The sequence below is a fragment of the Aegilops tauschii genome, chromosome 2, assembly GCF_002575655.3.
Source record: "Aegilops tauschii subsp. strangulata cultivar AL8/78 chromosome 2, Aet v6.0, whole genome shotgun sequence".
In the NCBI taxonomy this organism is placed as follows: domain Eukaryota; kingdom Viridiplantae; phylum Streptophyta; class Magnoliopsida; order Poales; family Poaceae; genus Aegilops; species Aegilops tauschii.
Window position 1 is genome coordinate 595,003,011 of NC_053036.3, and position 26,411 is coordinate 595,029,421.

General features: G+C 46.7%; 1 protein-coding gene across 1 annotated transcript; it reads right to left on the bottom strand.

Moving 5' to 3' along the window:
• Positions 1-11,464: 11,464 nt before the first annotated feature.
• Positions 11,465-13,666, bottom strand: LOC109758611 (probable xyloglucan endotransglucosylase/hydrolase protein 12). The gene is made up of 2 exons (XM_020317476.4): positions 13,326-13,666; positions 11,465-13,199 (listed from the first exon to the last, which is right to left on the bottom strand). Exons 1-2 carry the CDS (start codon positions 13,593-13,595, stop codon positions 12,600-12,602), a joined length of 870 nt encoding a protein of 289 aa, XP_020173065.3. The 5' UTR covers positions 13,596-13,666; the 3' UTR covers positions 11,465-12,599.
• Positions 13,667-26,411: the final 12,745 nt, after the last annotated feature.

Genomic DNA, 26,411 nt, shown 5'->3' on the forward strand with positions numbered 1-26,411 from the left:
TTTTCAACGTTGTGTTTCTCCTGAAGAAGGTCGTGAAATTTTACGCGAAATTCACGAAGGTGATTGTGGCCATCATGCCGGTTCAAAGTCCCTGGTGGCTAAAGCTTTTCGTCACGGTTTCTATTGGCTAACGGCTCATGCTGATGCTGAGGACTTGGTCAAAAGGTGCGATGGCTGTCAGAAGTTTGCACGCCGGGCTCATGTTCCGGCTCAGGAGCTGAGGATGATTCCAATTACCTGGCTGTTTGCAACCTGGGGGCTTGATATGGTTGGACCCTTTAAGAGGTCTAAGGATAAGACCCACCTCTTGGTGGCGGTTGATAAATTTACCAAGTGGGTGGAGGCAGAGCCAGTTAGCAAGTGTGACGCAGCCACAACGGTTCAATTTATGAAGAAGGTGATATTCCGTTTTGGTTTTCCACACAGCATTATAACAGACAATGGCACGAATCTTTCCAAGGGTGTTATGGAGGAGTTCTGTCAAAGAGAGCACATCCGTCTTGATGTGTCTTTAGTGGCCCACCCCCAGTCTAATGGTCAAGCGGAGAGAGCTAATCAGGAAATCTTGAAGGGGATCAAGCCCCGGCTTATGGTTCCTTTGCAGAGGACACCGGGTTGTTGGGTTGAAGAGTTGCCTTCCGTTTTATGAAGCATTAACACCACCCCCAATAGATCTACGAGTTATACACCCTTCTTCATGGTTTATGGAGCGGAAGCTGTCCTTCCAAGTGATATTCGTCATGACTCACCACGAGTGGCAGCTTATGTTGGAGCAGATAATGAAAGAGCACGCCAGGATGCGTTGGACCTGTTGGATGAGAAACGGGACGTAGCAGCGGCTCGCTCGGCGATTTATCAGCAAGACCAGCGGCGTTATCACAGTCACCGGGTTAAAACCAGAACTTTTCAAGAAGGTGACCTAGTGCTCCGGCTTATCCAAGATCAGACCGATATGCACAAGTTATCCCCGCCTTGGGAAGGGCCCTTTGTGGTTAGCAAGAATCTGAACAACGGATCATATTACCTCATTGATGTTCGAGAGCATAAAGACTCACGCAAGTCAAAGGAGGAGACGATCCGGCCGTGGAACATAGCTCATCTACGGCCTTACTACACCTGAGCCATAGGCTCCTATCATGTACATATTTTGACGATGTATATATTATGATCAATATAATAAACCGGAGCCCCAGCTAAAGCGGGGTATCTGCTGTTCTTCTCATATCATGAGTGGTTACACGGAGGTTTCTGTTTGTAAAGCGACATCCGGTTTACCCTTTGATTCAGCTTCTACAGCTGTCTATCAATATAAGTCACTTGGGGGCTTGGTCGTATTTGAACCATAGCTACACCTCTTGGCTGGCTCAAGGCCACAAAAGAAAGTCACTTGGGGGCTTGGTTGTATTCGAACCATAGCTACACCTCTTGGCTGGCTCAAAAGCCACGACAGTAAGTCACTTGGGGGCTTGGTTGTGTTCAACCATAGCTACACCTTTTGGCTGGCGCAATGCCATTACTTAGGGGCCAAAGAGTGTCGTCAAGAACAACTCAAACATAGGCACCCGTTGAGCACAACTCAAAATGTTGCTTGGGGATTCTTTGCTATCGCAATGAACAAAGAAATCTACACTTGCAATAGGCTATCAAGCCGTGGCTTGGAAGCCTGGTGTATACACCTAAACCCCCGGGTTAACCTACCTTCATTAAGTAAGTCACTCCGCCCAGGTAAGCCTGGTATGACCCGCCAACTTGACAAGTCAATCGCATATGACCCTGAACTTGTCAATGATAGACCGGCGATTGGTTAAGGATTGAGGACCATCTTAAAAGGCTTTGTAAAAACGGTTTAACTCAGTGGCCTGGCAGCCCATGAAAAGCCTCGTATTTGGGCCTGGCAGCCCTTGAAAAGCCTCGACTACAAGTTTTTTCTCTGGTTTTTATTGGTCAGTTTTGTTTTTCTCCCTTGTTAAAGTTTTGAGCTAAACCGGCGTCCAATGGCCCGGCCTGATTATAATTCATCCGTATAAACCAGTGTTTATTTAACCCGGCCTGGAGTTAACTATAAGTTGCCAGGATGATCATCCGGTGTTTATCATAACCCGACATCACTTATTATATACCAGCATAACATGGTTTGAGTTATCAATACTCAGTATTTGGGTCGTCACCCTTATTACAAGAATGTTGGTAAACCAACAAAGTGATTCAATATCACAGGTATGATATGTTTCATATTTCATTATTTAAAGCTATGGTTATCAACCTTGGCTATATATTGGGCATTATGACCCGTCCGGCGGTAAACCGCCAGGACAGTTTTCACTTTGTTTTATGCAGAAACAGGGCTCTATAAAACCAATAAAGATCATAAGCAAATATAGCATGACGGATTAACAATATTGTGTGCAACAAGTATGCACGATGGCATATCAGATCAGCTGTTCAAACTAGCCTATTACAAGGCGTTTCGACGGCCGAAAAGAATGATTGTTTTTCACAAGGAGGACAATAGGCACAAGTTAAACCAGCTTCCGAATTTTGATTCTGCCTCAGGTTGATGTGAAGGTTGCGGATCTTTCTGCGCCGGTTCATCCTCCTTCTCTCCACCCAGTGGCTGGAAGTCAATAGTTGTCCAATCAATTCCTGTTAAGGCTTGAGAGACAGATTCGTCGTGTATAAGATCAGATGGTTCAACATCAGGAGCGTAAGTGTGCTTACGGATCGGCGGGATCAGATTTTCCACGTCATAAGTTGCAGCACTTATTCGCTTGCCGCTGGCGTCATATACATTCTGGTAAATTGACAAGTTAGTATCTTCAGCCAACTTACTTGCCAGTGGTCGCATCTCTCTTGTGATAGCCCGGAGATCATCATTGTTAAATTCTGAACCGTCCTCTTTTTGGCTTGGGTAACCATTTCCAACATCTTCCGGATCAAGGTCAGAGATCCAGGCCTTGGCGCGCATCAGTGCAGTAAGGGCACCGGACCTAGCAGTGGATTTCTTCAATTCCACAATCCGAGCAGGCATCATAGACAATTTTTCCAGTGTTTCCTTGATTAGCGACGGGGGCGGATGGTTATTGGAAGCTGTGCAGATGGCTCGTTGTGCGCCGGTATAAAGCTGCTCTACCAAAGTATAGACGACCTTCAATTTTTTGCGCATATCTGCGCCAAGATGAGTAACACGGCTACCTGCAAAAGGATCAAATTCTTATTAAACCGGAAGTTTTTATAACTGGTGTTGTTACATATTGGTGAAGAGATTGTTACCAAAGATGGCAGAGGTCATGGCATCAATCTGCTGCTTCAGGCTGCTCAGCTCTTTTGTGGCTTGTTTAAGGGCGTTTTCCGCATCTTCTGTCCGCTCTAACAAGGTGGCTTTTTCAGTTTCCCAATCTGCATGTTCACCTTTGAAGAATTCCTTCAGCTGCTCCATGGTTGTTAAAGCGGTGGTCAGCTCGCTTTTAACTTTGCAACTTTCGTCTTGCTGAGACTTGATGTTTCCTTGGAGGTCAGTGATTTGGGAGTCTTTTTTGGACAGCTCAGCCTGCAAAATACAGATAATAAGTTAGCATTACAACATTGAAGTCCCAACCACATAACAAGTTATCTACTTGACACTTGGGGGCTAATGCGGATTGCTTCTTATCAGCTATTAATTTAAAGTCTCAAGCACATAACAAGTTATCTACTTGACACTTGGGGGCTAATGCGTATTCCTTCAGATTCAGATGGATTGTCATCATTATAAGTGGTGAGATTAATAGGATGTACCGGTTCATTCTAAAAAGATATAAGCCGGTTCATGGGGACTACATCAGCAAAATGCAAATATCGATTCAAGACCCGGTTCAAACCAATGTTATGAAATGGCCCTTGGGGGCTACTGGAGTTGATACGTTAGACCGGTTCTAACAAAAGGACTATTGGAATATTTATGCAAAGGGAAAGTGACATTTACCTCATACCGCTCTTTCATCAGGCCTACTAAACCGGCTTCAAAGTCGCGGCTGGTATACAGGCGGTTTAAAAAACCAGAATGAAGGTCTTGAGCGCTGAGGTTGGTATAGTTGGATAACTCGGATTTCCATTTCCCTTTGTCCATAGCAGAAATTTCTTCTTTGGCGCTATGCTTTGATAAAGCGACAGGACGACCAGGGGAGCTGAAACCAAGGCCAGTTACGACAACATCGTCGTCCGTAGTCTTGGCAGGGTTTGGCGGTTTATCGGATGCTTTAGCCGGACTCGGCGGATCAACAGTTGGACTTGGTAGATCAGCTGACTGGTTTGTTGGATTATTTTCTACCGGTTCAGCAAGCGTGTCGGTTGCTTGAGGTTCCGGATTATCAATAACAGTGTTAGCCTCCGGGTCAATAGCCTCTGGGGTTTTCTCCGGCTCAGTAGCCGGTTCATGGTCGGTTGGCCTATTCAATCTAGCCTTCTTGCTTGGTCTGGCCTTAGCACTGAAAAAGAGCAGACACGAAGATCAATATGACAATATAATACAAGAGCAAAAAGTTAAAAGTATGTTATGCTTACCCAGGGACGATTTTCAGAGGAGGAAGTTGTGTCGCTGACGACTCACCGGAAGATGAATGGGAAGTTCCCTGATAATTTGAGTCAGACGGATTAAGAGGATATCGGATGTAACCCGCCTTAGGGTAAAGGGTGTCAGGAGTATAAGTAACCTCTTGGCGGCGTTTGCGAACCGGCGAATTTGGTAAACCGGAGGAGGTCACCACTTGGCAGCTATGCCGAGTTGTGCGGCGAGCTTCATGCTGCTGCGTCTTTAAAAGAAAGTGCGGGTCCAAATAAGAAAGAGGGCATGAAAATTTTACTTTTCGAATAGCTCGACGGATTCTTGGTACTGGCACAGGATCAGAATCAGAAGAAAGAATAGTTACCTCATCAGCATGGCTGGCTTCCGCTTCATCCTGATAATGATCATTGTTAATAAGGTGTATAAAAAATGAACCGAGAGAGTCAAGTTCTACCTCTGAATCCGGATACTCCAGATCATCATCAATAATGGGCTCGGACGGTTCAATGTTCCTTCTTTTCGCAGGCTTTCTTGAAGCCTTGATCTTAAGCCGAGGATTCTTTACCGGTTTATCTTGTGATTTTTTCTTCCAGAATGGATCATTGGCCTGCATAGACAAATAGTAAGTCATCAAAGGAGAAATTTAACAAAGGTGGATAAAGGCAGAAATACGGTAGATTATACCTTTGGCGGTTTATTGGCAGCATAGAAAGGACTGAGCCCGGTTTTGCTGCATACATCTATTAGCTCATTAAGCATCTTTTTAACAGCTTCGGTGACTTCATCATCAGTCAGCTGGATGTCAATATGGCGTTGCGGGTCTTTCAGATCCCCTGTGTATTCACACATTAAACCGGCCGCCGGCTTAAAGGTAAAACGCTCCATGAAACCCAGCATCGGACAAAATCCACGCCTGTCAGCCCATTTGCAACAAAGGCTCTGAGCTTTGCCAGTTGAGGGGCATATTTTGCTCGCTCCTGGGCGGTCAACCGTTGAGGAAAGGGATGAGCTTGGGTAAGCCGGTGTGGACAGTAACCCGGCAAAGGATTTTCATTGGCTGGGGCTGTGTTGCGGCAGTAGAACCACGTCTGATTCCAGTCCTTAGGATGACTATGAAGCTTGGCATGAGGGAAATCAACATCTCTCCTCTTCTGAATTGAAACCCCGCCTAGTTCAGTATTGGGGCCATCCGTAAACTCAGTACGGCGGTTTAGATAAAAGAAATCCCGAAACAGATCAACAGTAGGTTCCTCTTGCAGGTACACTTCACAGAATACTTGCCAGTCACAAATATTGGATATGGAGTTTGGACCGATATCTTGGGGATGGATTTGAAAGTCGGCGAGCACATCACGGAAATTTTTTGATCTGGGAGGAGTGAAGCCTCGGCTCAGGTGATAAGCAAATACAATAACTTCTCCGTCTTGGGGTTCAGGAGGAAATTCTGGACCGGGGACTCGCCAATGGATAGTGTCCTTATTTGCTAAAGCGCTCGTTGCAACACAACCAGCCAGCTGCGCTTCCGTAACCCGGGAAGGAACCCAATTACAGGAACATAATTGTTTGGCCATTTCTGGTGACAAACTGGAAAAAGGCACGATATCCGGTTTAAAGTTCATAGTTACAACTTACAAACCGGTGCAATGATGGAAGACGATGATATTTCAAGCATTTGGGTGTACTAAACCGGATTTCAGCATTTAAAGTAGGTTGGCGGTTTAACAGAGGGCTAATGGTATATGATGAGTTATCAAAGTTTAGAGGATAAACCACCCACAATGGTATAGAGGCTACAGATTTACAAAAATTTCTAAGTATGGCGCAAACAGATTTCACATATCGGTGGTGTAAATTTGGATCTACCACAATTCTAAAAAGAGGAAATAAATTTAACCTAAAATGGTGGCAGTGGAAGAACATGTTTGTTTGATTGGATCTCAGGCAGTAAAAGGTGTTTTCGAGGTTGGCAAAGGACGATGGACTATCATCGCCTACTTCTACTATCAGTTGCAGATCAAGTTATGAGATCTAAGAACAGAAAGAAGACGAATAGGGAAGAACACCGATGAACGGCGGAACCCTAATGCAGATCTGAGGTTGAAAAGGAAATGAACTCACCGGTGCCGCGGAACAGCGGAGGAGGGCCGCGTTGCTCTGGTTTGATCAGGTTGATGCAGCGGCCTTGGTTGATACAGATACGAAGGTCGACGGCGGCGGCAGAGCTCGGGTTCTGAGACGTCGCGAGGAAGAAGAAGGAGATGAAGAGAAGGGGGGAAATGGAAAGGACCCTCGGCCATATTTATAAAGACGAAAGGATAAGGGTCAAGCGCAAGAATCGAGGAGCCTAACAAATGGATATGTGACAGATTTGTCGCCTCGATTGTCGGAGGCTCATTAATGAAGGTGAGAAGTATACCATTTAAAATAACAGGTGATGTCACGGCGGTTTATTATGATTCTGAATGATGACGTCATGGCGGTTTACAAGATTTATGTGAAGATATGGAAGAAGAAATTTTCTCAAGGTTTCGGAGATTGACATGAACCAGTTCAAATCAATCTGGGGCCTAATGTTGGGGATATTACTACTAGGTGTAAACCGGCCAAGGAAGCCGGGTTATCCCCATAATGGATTGTTTATACTTAAAGCCCATGAAGACAAGGAATAAAGTGGTTTACTACAGAGACTCGAAGGCCCAAGGCCCAAAGGTAGATTAAGGCCTGTAGCTATAAACCGCCATGTAATACATGACTTGTATTGTAAGGTATGACAAAGTAGAGACCGAGCCGGTATGTGTATAAACCGGCATCGGGACTCTGTAAGCCGGCGGGCATCGACCTGTGTATATAAAGGCACGACCCGGCGGCGGTTCATGGACAAGAGACAACAACTCGAGATTTAAGTAAAGCGATTCCGCTCCTTGATCCTCGAGACCACAGCAATTCCACCACAACTGGACGTAGGCTTTTACCTTCATCGCAAGGGGCCGAACCAGTATAAACCCTCGTGTCCTTTGTCCGTTTTAACCCCTTTAAGCTAACCCGTTGCGATGGCTCCACGACTAAGTCCTCTCGCTAGGACATCTGCCGTGACAAACCCACGACAGTAGTCGTCACTGGGTCTCTCGAACTCCATAACATTTCCGGACTCTTCAATATTGTGTAGCTCACCCAGGAACATGCTTAGGAGATACATCATGAGATTACCACTAGAAGAGCAGTCCCTCGCAGCAAAAGAAGACTCAGAGCAGCGCATCCCCGAAGTCATCTCCTCCTTGCTGCTTATCTCCCATGTACAGCCGATCATCGAGTCCTTCGAACAAGCTCGCCAAAGCAGCGCAAGCGCACTGCCTCTAATGGTATCCACGCGTATAGGAGGAACGTTGTGTGGTGGACTACTAGGTCCGGTCACACAACCTGGGTGTGGAGAAGAGGGTAGATAAAACTCTTGTAGTTCTAGACGGATCAACTCTTGATCCAAACAACGATCAATCAACACCAAGGGTGTCTCTCCACTTATATAGACATTCCACCATGGGCTCAACACATAGGCCCATTGGGACTCTATATTCCCAAAGTCTACTCGGCTCAGATCCAAGTCCTGGTCAAATCTTATATGACCAGTGAAGTCGAACCCGACCTCGTAGGTTCCTTATCTCTTAAGAACGCAACCCCTTAGGTTCTCGTCCACTTGATCACAAGTCAGATCACGTCCGACTCGACCAGTCGGTAGCGGCTTCTAGCAAATTGTGCCGACTCCAAGTGTCTGATGAAGCTGGTCCAGCGAAGTTGTACAACGTATTAGCTTCCATTTCTTTTGCCTCACGATATATGTTGCAAGGGTCAAAGCGAGTCGGTCATCCTTCTTATAGCCCAGCCTCTTTCTGTTCCAGTGATGTCGACCTCAAAACCAGATTATCTCATAATCCTCATCATATGGCCATGCTTATCCAGTTCTGATCACACGAGGGGCTCAAAGTATATCTCTCCACATCAGAGGGGCAAATCCCATCTTGCTCGACCATGTCTCATGGCATGAATCTAGACAAGATTGAAACCAACCTTTATAACTACCCAGTTATGAAGTAGCATTTGTTCGACCAAAAGCAGGTCGGTCACCATCCCGAGTCCATGCGCCAACCTCAGCTCTAGGGCATATAATGCATGTCATACTAGAGACTAACAAATGACCAAAAATCTTCGCGTCTCTGTTCGGGTCTGTCCGACTCTGACTTTGTCTAGACTTGGATCCGACCAGATCTTTCCAAGTCCGTATTAGCCGGCCAGCATCCAATGCTACATGGACAGTGAGACTAGGCCATCCACTATGTCATACTAGTCTATTTGGCTGCGAGCTCACACAACCCTTTCGTCTAGGGACCATTTAGAACAGCCATCGTACAATGTATAGTCTAGTCGTGTACTTGTCGATACACATCATTGCTAATGTCCAAGGACTATCTTAATTCATAACGCATGGGATATATCATTATACATGATTGCCTCTAGGACATATCTCAACAGTAACATCCAAAAATATTGAAATAAAAATATTTTGTAAAATATAATGTTGATTTACCTTGTTTGTGATTGGATTTTATATCTGGATTTTTTTTGTGAATTTCCATTAAAAAAATCCTAACCTTGTTTAAATTAACTTGAAGACATGTTGTCTAAGATAAATTTTCTTATACTTCGAGAGCAATTAAAAATATTTTTCAACCCTATTTTGACTATCGAAATAAGGGGAATGCTATTAATTTATAAAATAAAATAAACATACATGATATTTTTACATTGACTATTATGTATTTACTATATTTTAGGGAATTTAATAAATCCTTAAACTATTTTAGGATTTGTTAAAGTCTCCTTTGAATTGTTTTAAAATATTTTAAAACTAAAGTCATGGGGAAATAATCTTAGTATGCCCAATTCTTTTACATATAATTTTCTTCAATTTTCTAGAAGTTATTTGGCAACTATAGCCAAAATGATTTTACACATCTTTGTAAGAAAGGTCTTTAGAATTTTTTGCCTATTAAACTCTAAAATTGTGCCCCATATTCTAGACATTGGATCAATATACAATGGCATACCTATGAGCCTCTAGCCACTTTAAAACCGGCCTAAAATGTATGCTTTAATCCTGAGTGTGTGATCTTCATCTGAGGCCGAGTGCGTGGGCTACATCACCACTCATATCTCGAAGGATGTTTTTCTTTCTGTGTCACTCGGTCCAGCTCTAACGCCCTTGATAGGCGACATCGCTTCCTAGGCCATTTTCTATCTTTATTCCCCACTTAAGCCGCTCCATCACCAATCATGTTGGGAGTACTGCATTGTCCTCCGACTCCTCCCCTAATTTGCGACCAAGTCCAGGTACATCCCACATGCCCCAGCACCACATTCGCATCCCCCTTTCCTTCCTTCATTGCACCCATGTCACTATCTCCGATGTGCTATGTGGTAAGATCCAGCCGCGGTCCCTATCAGTGATGCATGTCCACAATTCTTACAATAGACAGTTTTGGACCCGACAATGTGATGTTCCTCTATGCCACGATATTAGCTTGGGGCTAACAATACGCATCAACAAGCATGATGCAACCTTTTCAAGGCGCCTAAACTTTTACCATAAAAGCAATGCACTAAACAACGAGTCAATATCATTCTAATTTATCCAAAAACTTTGCAAACTAATACAAAATTAAGCTTTTTAAATGAATCAATGCAAATCATGGACAATGGACCATCATTATAGTACTAATTATTAATTTACAACATCAAACAGCAGAGCTAACCATGTTTATCTTTGTTGATGCCAAGATCTTGTAGTAGCCATTTCTTGTGACCCGTCGTCATGGTCTCTAGAAAATTTAAAGTTTTACATACATCTTATTCGCTTTAATTTTTATGTAAAATCTAGATGTGTTAAAAAACCACATAAAAAATAGAATGGGTCATGTTATGACCTCATAAGATTGTTTTTTAAGTTCTAGACGGTTTCACAAAACTTGGGATGTAAATTGCTTTGTAATGGACGAATCACAAAGGTTACATCATACCATTCAACGCAAACTATGAAGTGTGTACTCCGCAAAAAATTCTTCACCATTTCACTTATAGTTTGGACTACAACATTCTTTAACACTAGTGCACACAAGTATATACATTCGAAATATTTACATCCTAAGTACTACACAACATTTCTGCATGGAACGTATTGGAATGCATTGTTCATGTCAAAGTTAACCAATTTTCCGAAATCATTTCTTATTATTTATGTATTAAATCAATTTGAGGCTATTAACAAGATATAATTCAAAAATGAAACATTTACATTCACTTGTTAGTTTTTCTATAAAATCTAAATGTGGTACAAATATATTAAAATTGGCATGGCATCATATAATGGCGTCATAAAACCACCTTTAAAATTTTAGACCGTATCACTAAACTAGGATTGTATACATCTTTGTAATTTCGCACAACTTATAAAACTTTGGAATCTTGAATTAGAATTATTTATTAAGAACAAATTAAATCTTACTATTAACCTCCATGGAAATGCCATGAATAGATACTTGGGAAATTATGAATATTTCCATATATTATTCATACATTTGGTGGTTCCTATGAATTTTGTATAAAGAATTGCAATACTAAATTGGCCACTTTAATTTTTTCTGGAAAAAAAAGAAATAGGCAAAGAACAAAATTAGAGAGTAGTAGTTTGGGCTGGCCTCGATTGTCTTATTGGGCCATGACCCTGTCGTAAAAAATAGAAGGGAAAAAAGGGAAGGAGAAGGGAAAGTAAACATGGGTTTGGCCCATTTAGTGGTAGAGGGAAATGGAAGAAAAAGGAAAAGGAGAGAGAAGAGATTTGTTTTGGCCCATTAGATTTTCCTTCCTTTATGTTCCATCTTGTTATGTTTTTTTCTATTTCTGAAATAACAAGATAAGGTACCTTGTATAGGACCTTACAAAAATAGTTGTTTGCAGTATTCCAAATGTTTTGTACATGGAATATACTATTGTAGTGTTCATATCAAAGGTAGTATTTTTTTAAAATCATTTGCCATTATTTAGGTCTTAAATGAGTGTCGAGTTAATTATTAGATATTATTCAAATTTGAACTACATGTATCTCTCTCTACAGAAAAAAAAGTACATGTATCTCAAATAGGATCTGTAAATTCAAAATAAATTCATATTTTAAGTAGTTATGCATCTCCCTTATATGTGATGTTTTTGGTGGTAACCCTCCTTTGGTCATGAAAAAGCACCACCCAATTGGGCATTGTAAGCTTTCTTTTGATCGAGATGAAAAGTTTAGTGCCACCGCGGGATTTAGGCCAAAATTATCATAGTAAATTTGCCATAGATCAATAGATTATTATAGTCATGGTGTGTTGTGGTTGTGGGTAACCTTACTTCATTCTTTAGGGGGCCTAGCTCGTTGGTTCATGCATGCAACCAATCATGCCCTATGTGATCCATTCAAAAAAGATTGTTCATGATTACTCAATCGGGTAAGCATTGAACAAAATTTGGAAAAAAAAAACATCCCGGGAGCACCACCCAATTAGGCATGGTAAGCTTTCTTTTGATCGAGACGAAAAGTTTGGTGCCACTGCGGGATTTAGGCCAATCTATGCCATTTAAAAAAATTATCATAGTAAATTTGCCATAGATCAATAGATTATTGTAGTCGTGGTGTGTTGTGGTTGTGGGTAACCTTACATGATTCATTAGCGGCCTGGCTCGTTGGTTCATGCATGCAACCAATCATGCCCTATGTGATCCATTCAAAAAAGATCGTTGATGATTACTTAATCGGGTAAGCATTGAACAAAATTTGGAAAAAACATCCCGGGAGCAACAAGAATGAAAAACCTTGAGAAAACAAAAATATATGTATCAAAAAATAAATAAATAAAGTCCCAATGGAATCAATGGGTCGTGTATGCCGTGGTAGTAGATCGGCCGGCCAACCATTGCCGCTTGGTGCGTGCCACGACCACGATCAGACTGCAGCTGGATATGCATGGGTCGATCAGTACTGCGGCAGGCTGCACTCGGGGCCGGGCTTCTTGTTGTCCCTGTAGTCGACGCAGTAGTCGTAGATCCTGTGAGTCTTCTGCACCTCCTGCATCTTGGCCCGCTGCTGGTCGGTGAGGCCAGCGCAGTTCTGCTGCCGCCCGCCGTGGCTGAACGCCCCATCGCAGCCGTACACGCAGGAGTCGGCTCCGTCGCAGGGGCAGACGTCGAGGACCATGTCGCGGTAGCCGGCGACGAAGGGTGCCTTGTTCCAGTCGGCCTTGACGCGGCCGCCCTGCGTGGCCCAGTCCTCCGCCGACCAGATGCTGGAGTAGCCGAACATCGGACGCTTGATCGGGTACGCAATGCCCTTGTCCCGGTAGTTGCGGAACACCCGGATGGGGACGTCGTCGACGTACCAGACGATCATGCAGGGCGTCCAGGAGATGGTGTAGGCGTGGAAGTCGGCGGTGGGGTCGAACCAGGGCACGAACTGCATCTCCTTCTTGCCGACGCCGTCGGCGAACACGTTGGTGTGCAGCGTGTAGGGCTGCCCCGTCTCGTTCCCCAGGAACTCGAAGTCAATCTCGTCGTGGTCGTCCCCCACAGAAGATGTCTGAATCCATGATAAATTAATGCATACACAGTTAGTATTGCAGTACATCAGCATTTCAGTACAAGCTCATTAGTAAGTATTATTGTAGATAATTAAAGCTAACCACGATAGGATAGATATACGTACGTAGTATGTGGTGACGGTGCCGGCCGAGTTCCCCGGGACGAGCTTGATGAGGGTGGAGACGCTGCCGTAGATGAACTGCTTCTTCGTCTGCAGCAAGCAGCCAGAGGAGTTGCTCTTTAGGGACATGGTCAGGCCGTGGCCGTCGTCGGAGAAGGCCGCGTTCTCGGGGTTCCACTTAATGTCGCAGTTGTCACGGAAACTGGCACTCGCGAGGCCGATGGCCATCGCCGCCACCGCCACCAGGAGGAGCGCCCTCCTTGAGCTCTCCATCTTCTCCTACTTCGTAGTTTGCACTAGCTTAGCTTTTGGTGGTGTAGGAAGTGTATGTCAAGAAGACTTGATGAAAATGCAGAGGTGCACAAGGGCTTTATATAATCCTCTCTGCGTTGCGCGCGGATCTGTGCTAATTATTTTCAGTCAAATTCAAAAGTGTCTGGTGCGCACGTAGTGTAGTATGTAGCTGGGTTACTTTGCGCCATGCATGTCTTATTATTCTCTCTTCAGGTTGCACCTACCTAGTGCTTCTTGTCGGCTTGTTCAATTATCATATGGATTGCTTGCATCTGACAGCGTCTGGATTTGACTAGTTAGTGGTCAGCACATGCTACGTTCCCGTAGCACCTCCCTGCGTCTCGCCGGGATCTGGATCTGGAACCAGAAGAATAGTCCCGGAGGAAGAGAGAACTTGGAGGAGGGAAAAGAGCAGGGAGGAAAGCTTGATAGGAATAATGTTCTGATTACAATTCGATAGTCTCCCTCACTCACACACACAACTATAAGTACTTGCTATTACAAGCCACTTGGGCCAAGACGGCCCACCACGCAGTCGCCCACTCTTGGGCCGGGTCCAGGTTGTTGCATTCCCCTCTCCTTAAGGAACAGCTCGCCCTCGACTGTTCAGTATCAGGTCGTTGTCGCTGGCGCGATCGTACTTGCCCACTCCCAGGTTGCCATGGACAGCGGCAACCCTTGCCAAGCAATCTTCAGTTGTGTGCGGGTATGACCCCCCACTTGCACCATACGCGACTGGAGAACTTGAGCTGGTCTGGACGCGTGCTCGAGCACATAATGGAGCGACTCTGAAGAATCCTCTGAGTTGGATGGAGGAGCCGCCGCCTTAAGCAGTGAAACGTGCACCACGGGGTGGATTTTGCTGGACTCCGGCAGGGCCAACCGGTAAGCCACCTCACCAATGCGAGCAACTATTTGATATGGTCCGAAGTACTTGAAACCCAGCTTGTGGTTCGGTCATCGGGCAACTGACTGTTGCACGTAGGGTTGGAGTTTCAGGAATGCCGAGTCACCCACCTTGAACTGACGATCAGAGCGTTTAGTATCTTTTTGAGCCTTCATTCGCTGTTGGGCGCGCAGCAAGTGCTCCCTGATTAAGCCTTGCATCAGATTTCTCTCAGCTAGCCATCCTGACAGGTCAGAAGATAGTGAACTCTGCAAGTTGTCAACTCCCAGGTGACGAGGTTGGTAGCCATACGAGACTTGAAATGGTGTTGTGCCCAGTGCTGAATTGTAATTCGTATTGTACCAATATTCTACCTGGGGCAGCCAGTGTGCCCACTTCTTAGGAGTGGAGTGGACCATGCATCTCAGGAACGTTTCCAGACACTGATTCAGCTTCTTTGTTTGGCCATCTGTCTCGGGATGACTAGCTGAACTCATGTTCATGGTAGTGTCTGTCAGTCTGCACAGCTCTTGCCAAAGGGTGCTTGTGAAGATGGGATCCCTGTCAGTTACCAGCACTTTGGGTAGGCCATGCAGCCGATAGACCTGATCCACATAGAGTTGTGCAACCTGCAGTGCAGTGAAAGGATGTGACAGAGGTACAAAGTGCCCGTACTTGCTGAACTTCTCGATCACCACTAGGATAGTGTCGAAGGATTTGCTCTTGGGTAGCCCGCCGATGAAATCCATACTGACTAAACTCCAGGCCTCTTTGGGTATAGGTAGAGGATTGAGTAATCCGGGTTTCTTGATATGTTCAGCCTTAGCCTGCTGACAGACTGTACAACTTTGCACATATGACTGGATGGCCTGTTTCATGGCAGGCCAGGCAAATAAGGCCTTAATTCTCTGATATGTGCCTTGGAACCCTGAGTGGCCCCCAATTCCACTGCTATGCAGTGCTAGCATAATTGCCTGGTGTGCTTCAGTATTATGGCCTAGCCAAATTCTGTCCTTATATCTAATAATTCCATTATGTAGAACATAGCATTTTTCATTTCTGCCAGAGAGAGCCAGTTCTTGGAGAAGTTCCTTGTCTGCTGAATGAGTTTGATATCCTTCGGCAACAACTGACAGCCACTTGGGGGTGCAGAAGGAAATTGCATACAGTTCCATGGGAGCAGGTGGTCTGGACAGAGCATCAGCTGCAATATTTTCCAATCCTTTCTTGTACACAATAGTGTACTGTAGTCCAAGCAATTTGAGAAATGCTTTCTGTTGCATGGGGCTGTACATTTTCTGATCTTGCAAGTGAACCAAGCTTCTGCGATCTGTAGCAATAGTGAAGGGATCATGCTACAAGTATGATTTCCATTTTTCCACAGCCAGTAATATTGCTAAACACTCTTTTTCATATGTGGACAATGCCTGAGATTTAGGGCCCAGAGCTTTGCTGAGATAGGAAATGGGGTGGCCTTCTTGCATCAACACAACACCAATGCCACTGTTGCTGGCATCCGTTTCCACAATAAATTCTTTCTTGAAATTTGGGAGGGCCAACACTGGGGCTGTGGCCAAAGCTTCTTTCAAATGCATAAAGGCAGCCTGAGTAGTTGGTGTCCAAGCAAACACCACATCCTTTTTCAGTAGGTCAGATAGACTCCTGCTAATGATCCCATAATTTTTAATTAATCTCATGTAATATCCAGTAAGTCCAAGGAATCCTCTGACATCTCTTGTAGTAAGAGGTACTGGCCACTCCTGAACAGCTCTGATCTTGGAAGGGTCTGTGTGAACTCCCTTGCCACTGATGACATGACCCAAATATTCTAGTTCTGACTGAGCAAAAGTGCACTTAGAGTATTTCACAAAGAGCTGGTTGTTCTGCAGAATTGTGAACACCTCTTCCAAGTGTGCTAGGTGTTGTTCCAAAGTCTCACTGAATATGAGGATGTCATCCATGAAAATTAGTACACACTTTCTTAACAAATGAGCAAAGAGTGCATTCATTGCAGCTTGAAAGGTTGCTGGTATATTTGTAAGTCCAAATGGCATAACCTTAAATTCATAGAGACCCTGATGTGTTTTGAATGCTGTTTTATATTGTTCACCCTCCACTAATCTTATCTGGTGGTATCCAGATCTGAGGTCTAGTTTAGTGAAGTAAGTTGCTCCTGCTAATTCATCCAAGAGCTCTTCAACTACAGGCATAGGATACTTGTGCTACACAGTAACTAAATTGAGCTGTCTATAATCCACACAGAATCTCCAACTCCCATCTTTTTTCCTGACTAACAATACTGGAGAAGCAAATGGGCTGGTGCTCTCTTGAATGACTCCTTGTTGTAGCATGGTAGAGATCTGCTGCTCAATTTCACTCTTCTGCATAGGATTGTATCTGTAGGGCTTGTTGTTGACAGGTTTAGCTCCTGGTAACAGGGGAATCTGGTGACAAATGATCTGTGTGGGGGCAATGAATCAGGTGTATTGAACAGCTGCTTATGTTTGTCCAAAATGGACTGAACTGAAGGAGGTATCAGGTCCTGAGTTGCTGGGACTTCTACAATGTGACACAACTGAATTACTTGTTCCACAGCTCCTGTATTGAGCAAGCCTTGTAAGTGCTTCCCTGAAATTGCTGTGCAAGAGGTGAGCTTGTCTCTGACTCCTCTCAATGTAATTCTCACACCCCGGTACTTAAACCTCATTACTTTTTTCCTCCAGTCTACCCACATGGGGCTCATTGTTTCTAGCCATTGCATTCCCAAGATGATGTCATATGTGCCAAGAGGAAGCACTTTCAGGGATGTGTTGAAGGAGTTGTTCTGACAGAACCACTGAAGATTTGGCACCTGTTTGTTGCACTGCAATGTTCCACCATTAGCAACAGTGACTTTGGCTGCAGCAATTTCCTCCACTGGACAGTGTAATTCTTGTACTAGATCTGCACTGATGAAATTTGTGGAGCTGCCCGAATCAACCAGGATCAGGAGTTGTCTTTTCCCCACCATGCCCTGCAGTTTAATACTTTCTTTAGAAGAGGTTCATGTTGCTGCATGAACCGATAGTTTCATGCAAGCATCAGTGTCAGTATTCTTTGGCCTAGTAGTCTGTGGTGTGTCCACTTCCGATTCAGACTCACTGTCAGGGATCTCAGACATCTGAAGAGCCTCTATGAGTTCTTCCAGGACATGCAGTTGCACTGCTTGAGGACACTTGTGGCCAGGACTGTACTTTTCTCCGCACTTGAAACACTTACCCCGTGCTCTGCGTTGGGCCCGTAAAGAATCCACTCTGTCAGTTTGTTTGGGACGCTCATCAACACTTTTGACAGTAGGTGCATCACCCATAAGTCCTTCATGCACATAAGGTTTGGAGTGCCAACGCTTGCTCGATCTGTATGTGTCCTCGGCCAGCAGAGCTTCTTGTGTTTGAGCCAAGGAATAAGCCAAATCCAGTGAGGTAGGTTGCTGTAACTTGACAGGAGCGCGAATGGCAGGTTTCAACCCTTCCACAAACCGATTGATGAAGAAGGTCTCATCATATGAGTGATTGTACACCAGCATTTTGTGCATTTGCTCCTCAAATGTGTGGGCATAGCTGTCGACTGAATCATGTTGTTTCAGAGAGAAAAACACATCGATGTCTCGAGAGTACTTGTTCCTGTTAAATTTTGCATAGACAGCCACACACAGTGCTGCCCAACTGTCAATGCCGTGCATTGCTTCATAGGTTTGCCATAACGCCACATTTCCTGCAAAATGCATTGTCGCAAAATCGACCCATAACTCAGGCTTGACATTGTACATGCGAAAATATTTCTCGCATTGTTTCTTCCACCACTTGGGGTTCTCTCCTTCAAACTTGGGGAAATCAGATCGCGGAATACGAGCAGTTCCCAGGAGTGTACTGGAACTAAGAATTCGGCGATCCATCGCAGTCCTCATACTCATCAGACAGTTCTTCCTAGAAGTGAGCCTGGGATTTGGAATGCTCACCGCGGCTTCGATGCTGAGATGGTACCCGGAGACCCCTGATGTCATGTCCTGACTGCTGTTGAGTAGCCCCCTGCCGATTTGTGTGCTGTGGCTCTATCCGCGCGGTCAGCGGGTCCTGGGACTGCGTTGTGTGTGGCGGCTGCTCCATGGTGTCGACGCGGCGGACGATCCCCTCCAGAGACTTCCTCATCTCCGCCCCAGTCGCATCGAGGGAGTTGTGCGCGGCGAGCACGCGACCCAGTGTCGACTCTGTGCGAGCCAGCGACCCTGTGGTCATCGTGGCCAGCGCGTCGAAGGCCTTGGCCGAGGAGGAGGCATACTTGTCGAAGGAGTCCTGGAGTACATCCAATCGCTCCGCCGTCTTCGCGCCCGCCTCCGAGACCGCCTTGCTTTGTAGGATCGTCGCTTGAACAAGCTGCTGCAGCTCCGCCAAGGTGAGCTCCACGGCCGCCATGCGCGCCGAGAGGTTAGGCTTGGCCAAACGAGCCGTCGTGGTTCTCTTCGATCTACTCGACCTAGCGCAGGTACACCGAGGTGTTTTGCGCGAGATCGCCCGAGGGGATCTGCACCTTTTGCCAGGAATTACAAGCAGATCGAAGGATTGATCGCGAGATCTGGATGAAAATTTTCGGATCAGAGGAAGCGGATCGATACACGACACTGAGTACCAAATGCTACGTTCCTGTAGCACCTCCCTGCGTCTCGCTGGGATCTGGATCTCAAACCAGAAGAATAGTCCCAGAGGAAGAGAGAACTTGGAGGAGGGGAAAGAGTAGGGAGGAAAGCTTGATAGGAATAATGTTCTGATTACAATTCGATAGCCCTCACTCACACACACAACTATAAGTACTTGCTATTACAAGCCATTTGGGCCAAGACGGCCCACCACGCAGTCGCCCACTCTTGGGCCGTGTCCAGGTTGTTGCAACACAACGATGTTTCGTGCTTCCTCTTTGTTTCATGCCAAACTGCGCACCTGTCGATGAGATGAGATGAGGGAGTGCGCCAACTGTGAGCCAAGAAGGGAAAGGACACCTTCCACGTAAATGGGCATTGGAGACGTTCCACGGAAGCAGTTTTCACCCAAAACATTTCAGCCACCTCTAATAGCCTAATGGAGGCGGTTATTCATCCTCGTGAAACTCATGCATGCGGTTAAAGAAGCAAAACCGGCTATGATAACTAGCTGAGGCTGTCCATAAATCTTGACCGCCTCTAATTAATAATTTAAGTTCAGATGCAGTTTTCCAGTCAACAAGATATCAGGTGCCGATTGGTCTGAAAAGACAACACTACTAGAAAATACCCTATAGATAGATGCTTAGCCACAAGCGTGGGGTAGGAAGACCGCGCTACTGTCGGGGCCAGAGCCAGCGCTACAAGTACATCTTAGTAGTAACATAGGCTAAGCCGACCAGCGCTACTACTAAGTGGTACCCACGGTACCCTAGGAAAAAAATGGACACGCCTGCGCAAAAAATCAACCCAGAATGTCGCCAAAGTTGGCTAGGGCGCTGCCCCGAACACCTTGTGACGGTGGACCGTCACAGAAATTATGATTTTAAGCGACGGTTCCTATTTCGTCACCAAGGTTTTTGTCACTGAATAGAGCAAATTTTATAGTGATAACAAGGACCCAGATCCTCTCTCCCGGGGCTAGCCTATGGGAGGTCGGAGACACGGTTAGAGTGTCAGGCTATGAGCGGGATTTGTTAGACTGGGAGGCTATGGTGTGGATAAAGTGTACAGCCTCTGCAGAGTGTGTGTTGAATCTATAATACCTAAATAGTTCATCCTCACTAACCTATTTATCTTCACATGCAGCCTATCCACATCAGCGGAGATGCCATGTCAGCAGTTATCATCCAATCATTCTTCTCCGTTTGCATGTAAACAGCCGAATAGTCTCCCACTAGAAAAGACCACTTTTCAACTGACGACGAGGGCATATGAGGTCATCCACCTGGTTAGCACTAAGGCCGTAATTCTCATGTGATTCATAGACTTCCGTAACTGATGCCCTTTGGCTTTTCTAAATAAATAAGGGAAACTGCTTCAAAACGGTCGGATGCAAACAACCGCATCGCGCAGCCGCCGTTTCCTTGTGACGCGTGGCCTGTGGGGGCCACCCACGTGCCCCCTTTTCTTCCGGCAAATTTGACAATTTTGACCTATAAGCGAAAGCAAATCACAGAATGAACTGGTTGCGAAACTATGAACCATGAACCATGCCCGGGTTTGTCGCGGCCATGGCTAACAACAACCTAGGGATTCAGTTGTATGCTTCCTCCCATGTACCATACAACATCTTAAATGCGGCTTGCTTCGCCTTCCATGCCTTGTCGTATTTCACCTTGTAATGAAAGATGGCTTTCACAAGGTCAATGACATGTTGGACGCTCATTGTTGGAAGTGTGGATATTGAGTTGGAGAGCCTGTAAGCGATGAACTCGGACGTGAGTTGTTTGTGGTCTTGGGACACAATCTTGCCATCCACCCTTTTGCCTTGGCACATGTGAGTTGGCACACAACTCACTACATGCCAAGTAGGACCTCCTTTCCATGGTCTTGCACGCACAATCCACGGACAACCGCCACGGCGTCTTGCCACTCCTTGTTGGACCTCCTTTCCACGACCTCTACCACCACCACGGCCTCTTGTAAGTCCAAGTTGGACCTCCTTTTCATCTTCACATGCACATGCAACCATGTAGCGCACATTGACGTCCGAGTGCACCACCTTGTGTGGACGATAATGCGTAACCGAGTAGTTGTCGAGCCACATCTTCAAATCCAACAAGCTGTCGAACTTAGAACCTTTAGCAATCCGGTTCTTGTCGTCTACCAAATCACGGTGAGAGCTTGGCCTAACCCCAAGAGCTACACATTGGCCACCATCTACCACGGCTTCATCCGCGAGACTAACATCCTTGAACAATGTAGTCCGATGATCCCGACCAAATACCTTCTCGAAAGCTTCGGCCTCCTTCACCGTGAACCCCTCCGCATCAACTTGTTCATCGGGACCATCGTCATCCGAGTCCGATGCATATGCACGGGAAAAAGGGATGGAATGGTCCATTGTCTCTTGCAAATGATATTTGTCGAGATCACCCACATTGTTGTCATGGAGATCAACTTCATTGTCATCATCCGCATACTCATCGTTGTCCTCTTGCAAAGATTCATCTTGGTTGTTTCTACACGGGCTCAATGTTGGCCTCACTTCTTGGGTCAAAAGAGGTTCAACAATTTCATCTTGCTTCAAGGGTGGGGGGCTACTAGCAACCAAAGGGGAGGGGTTCCGGTTCAAGTCCAAATGCAAACTTGACTCAACCTTCTTCATTGCAAATAACTCAAGAGCCTTGTCTAGTGATTCGGCCACCGTCTCCTTGTATGCAACCCAACGTTGCTCCGAGTTTACACGCATTGTCTTCCAACGGATGTGCATTCCAAAACCAACATTATGCCTTCCCTCCAACTCAATGATATCACTAGGGTCCATCCAATTCAAATCTTTCCTAACTTGTTGCAAGAGCTCGGCATAGCTAGGACTACTATCAAACACAATGTCAAGCTCATCCGGGTCCGGTTCTTTATTGCCTTTCAAAAAGGCGTCTTTGTCCCCATGATGAACAAACACACATGTTCTTCCCATCCCTATAAGCAATGAACACAAGGTAACATTGCTTCCATGAGTACTAATCCATGGATTAACACCGAATACAAACCCTAATATATATATGAAACAACAACCCTAACGCTAACCATAACCCTAACCCTAAACCTAACCCTAACCATAACCCTAGCCCTAAACCTAACCCTAGCACCAACATAAGAACACCCATAAGAATAACCCTAGCATACTAACAAAGCGTAATCATAGAAATTGGCAAACAAACATCTCACATCTCCATGCAAATCTCTAGATCCAAACTAAACTAGGGTTTCCCCAAACTACCAACAAATGAGCAATGGGAGAACTTTACTTCGATCAAAACAAGGGGATCGGAGATTATTACCTTGAGGGAGGGTTTGACTTCGAAATCCACGGACAAATTCTTCAAATTTGCAAGATTTGAAAGAAGATTTGAGAGGGGGGAGAGTGGGAGAGGGGGCAAAGCTCGGGGAGAGAGTGAGAGAGTGTGTGGTGGGGGGGGGGGTGGGGGAGGGGGGCCCAGCCAAGTGGCTGGATAAGTCACAGTGCAGCGCCTAGCCGCTAGGCGCTGCACATTACACGTGCAACGCCTAGCCGCTAGGCGCTGCATATTACAGATGCAGCGCCTAGCTCGAAGGCGTTGCACGGCTGGGTGCGGGCCCGTGGGCTGCCACGGTGGACAGTGGTGCAACGCCGCGGAGCTAGGCGCTGCACCGTAGGGTGTGGCGCCGGCGTGGCGGGCGCTACACAAAAGGGTTAGGGGTGTGAAATAATTTCGCACCCAGTTCATTCTGTGAATTTATTTCGTTTCGAGGTCAAAATTGTCAAATTTGCCTTTTCTTCCTTATCTCCTCCCCGTGTCCCTCTCCATCCTTATCCTCTTCCTCCTGCTCTCTTTTCTTATCCCGCCTGCAAAACACACCAGATGTGGTTCGCTGCACTGCGTGGCAGAGCTGCGGGGGCGCCGCCGTGCTACAAGGCAGAGCTGCGGGGGGCGCCACCGTAATATGAGTTGCGAGCAAGCAGACCCACAAGACATCAATACTGCGACGGCCAGCGACGTGCTTCGAGGCGGTGCTACAACGGCGCCGCCGTGCGTCAAGCCGGTGCTTCGACGATCCGACAAACGGCGACGTGCTGCGGGGCAGTGCTGCCACGAGTCGACGACCGGCGACATGCTGCGAGGCGGTGGTACGACGACCGGCGACATGCTGCAGGGCGGTGCTGCGACGACGACGTGCTGCGAGGCGGTGCTACGACGGCGCCATCATGCTTCAAGCCGATGCTGCAACGAGCCGACGACTGACGGCATGCTGTGAGGTGGTGCTTCGAAGACCGGCGACGTGCTGCGAAGCGGTGCTGCGACGGCGTCACCGTGCTTCGAGCCGATGCTGCGACGGTGCCGCCGTACTTCTAGTCGATGCTACGATGACTGGCGATGTGCTGCGAGATGATGTTGTGACGGGCCGCCATGCTGCAAGGGGGTGCTGCGACGACCCAACAACTCTCCGGCGACGCCCCGACCGAGCTCCGATCTGGTGCCGCTTTGGGATGCTATCTTGCTGTGTAAGTGCTGCATGCCACGGCCGCTGTTTGTTTTTCAACAGACACAGTAGCGGAAGGCGATGACTGAGTCAGTGCGCATGGAGCAGGATGGGATGGTTGTGATTATGTGCATCCAACGGCTGATTAGGCGGATGTTTTTTCGCTGGAGGCATCCGGATGACGCCTAGCAGCCGCCGTCTCTGCTGCATCTCTCGATCCTTCGATATCACGCATCCTTCTCTGCAGCCGCCGGCCGCCTCATGGCGCCTTCATCTCCTTCTGCTGCCCCCGTTCGCCTTGCCGTCGGTCGAATCATGCGACGCCGTCGACCTATTGTAGAGGTTAGGAGGAGTTATGGTGTCACCGGATGCCCTGGGCAACATGGATCTTGATTCTTGAGCCGCCACCACCCCTGTCTTTTTCTATCAGGTTGGATGCTCCGCACAAAAATCTGCAAGACTATTGGTGACAGTGTTTCCCTGCTCCCTGTCACAGGGCACTGATTCAAGGCACACCCAACGTCATCTATGATCAGAGGAAAAAATTCTGCACGGACTCTATGAAACCGAGGAGGTATGTAACTACTATATATCATAGGCTTCTATGTTCGACAAGCTTTGGTAATGATATGAGATGGTCACTTTCCTTGATTTTGTTCAGAAGAGGTGTGGATCTATTATGTTTAATTTTGCTCCATGACGTATTCTTGCAAATCCTAGGAACTGATCAGATTAAAAGAGAAGTATGATGCCCAGTTGTATGGAAATATTTCATACATTCAGGACTACAGTCATGGGATGATTGATGGAAATATTACCAAGAAAATGAATATACTGCATCAATGTATTCATTTTCTAAGCCTACTGCAGTATATTCAGAACAAGGAAAAGAGCAGATTACTGCAGTGTATTCAGAACAAGGAAAACGGCAGTTGTCCAACTTTTCTCCAGGTTATCTATGGTATGGGCTCAGTTTAAGTTTGAACCCTTTTATTTTATATTTTTCATAGTTGACAGTTTGCTACTCATCTCTGTGCACTAAGCCTTGATGGATCGTACATGCACATGTCCTCCTCTGTTTAAGTATCTTGCATATAAATCCAAACAAATTAATCAGTGCTGACTGTGTCATCTTCCCAACTATTCTGCAATTTGGATATGCTGAACTGACTAAATATGCCTATTTGTCCAAGGTCTGAACAAAACAATTCGTCATGTTTGAGATTTTAAACCACAGAAATTGCCATTCTCTATTTTTTATTCACTTAATGTAGCTTATAAGGTGTTAGAGTAGTCATTATGGTATACGACTTCTAGTCCAAGTCAGTTTTGTACCCCTACCCCAAGTCGGTTTGTACCCTCTTATATACTCTTGTATGCCGCACCAAATCATCAATAAGCAACAGTTTTATTCAGCTTTCATGGTATCAGATACCGGTCCCAGGGTTTAGGGTATGGCTCCGCCAACGCCGCCGCCGCCCGGCTACTTCGAGCGCCGGGCTGCACTCATCGCCAAGGCTGCCAACGCCGCGGCCGCTTCTCTCTCGGCCCTCACCATAGCTCCACAAAACTACCCTGCACCCATCCTCGCCGCACCAATATCTCTTGCTGACACAATCTCCGACGTCAGCCCCTACATCCCCATAGTTCTTGATCTCGCCGCCCACAACTACTACCATTGGAGACATCCGATCTCCACCTCGGCCGCTGGAACCTGCGCTCGCATGTCGCCGCCAACTGTCTTCCCCGCCCCGACGATCCGCAATGGTTGAAAGACGATCTCGCGATCGTCCAGTGGTTCTACACCCGCATCACCACCGAGATCTTCAACATGCTCGATCACGACGGCGCCACCGCTGCCAACATCTGGCACTCCCTCCGTCAGCTCTTCCAAAGCAACACCGACGTTCGGAAAAACACTCTCCACACCGAGCTTCGCAATATGGTGCAAGGAGACGCCCCGGTGAACCTGTTCTGCCAGCGCGTTAAGACCATTGGCGATGAGCTCCGCGAACTCGGCGATACAGTTAGCGACTCACAGCTAATCAATATCGTCGTCGTCGGCCTCAGCGAAGACTTTGACAAGCAAGCCTCGTTCATACCGATGATACGACCACCTTCTACATTCGCTGAAGTACGTTCCTTGCTACAACTCGCGGCGGAAACACAAGCTCGCAAGGATTCTCGCCCCAAGGTCTTTCATGCTGCGGCTCGTCCTCCTCTGTCGTCTACACCAGCGCCGCCTTCCAGGCCGGCTCCTGCCGCCGGGCCGTCCGCATCGTCATCTGTTGAACCGCCCCCAGGCTGGCGTCCTAGTCCGAACTACCGTGGCAAAAATCCTATCTACAGGCCGCCGCCGACTCGTTCGGTTCCGCCTACGACATCACCAGCACCGAGTCCTGCACCACCCACCAGTGCTCCATCCTGCGGTTGCATGGCGGCCTCCTCATGATCCTTGGACGGGGCTTGTTCAAGCATGGCCCATGCCCTGGTCCGCTCCGTCCACCCTCGGTGCTCCGCCGGCATACTCAGGTGCCTGGCAACTCGGCCTTCGGCCGCCTACTGGTGCTCCCGGGGTTCTCAACCCCCGACAGCCGGCCAATGCCTATCACGCCGCCCCGACGTATGCTCCTTATGGTCATTACAGCACCGACGGCGGCGCCTACTACACACCTCAGCCGGCCCTGCTCCCGACGCCACCCCTACCACA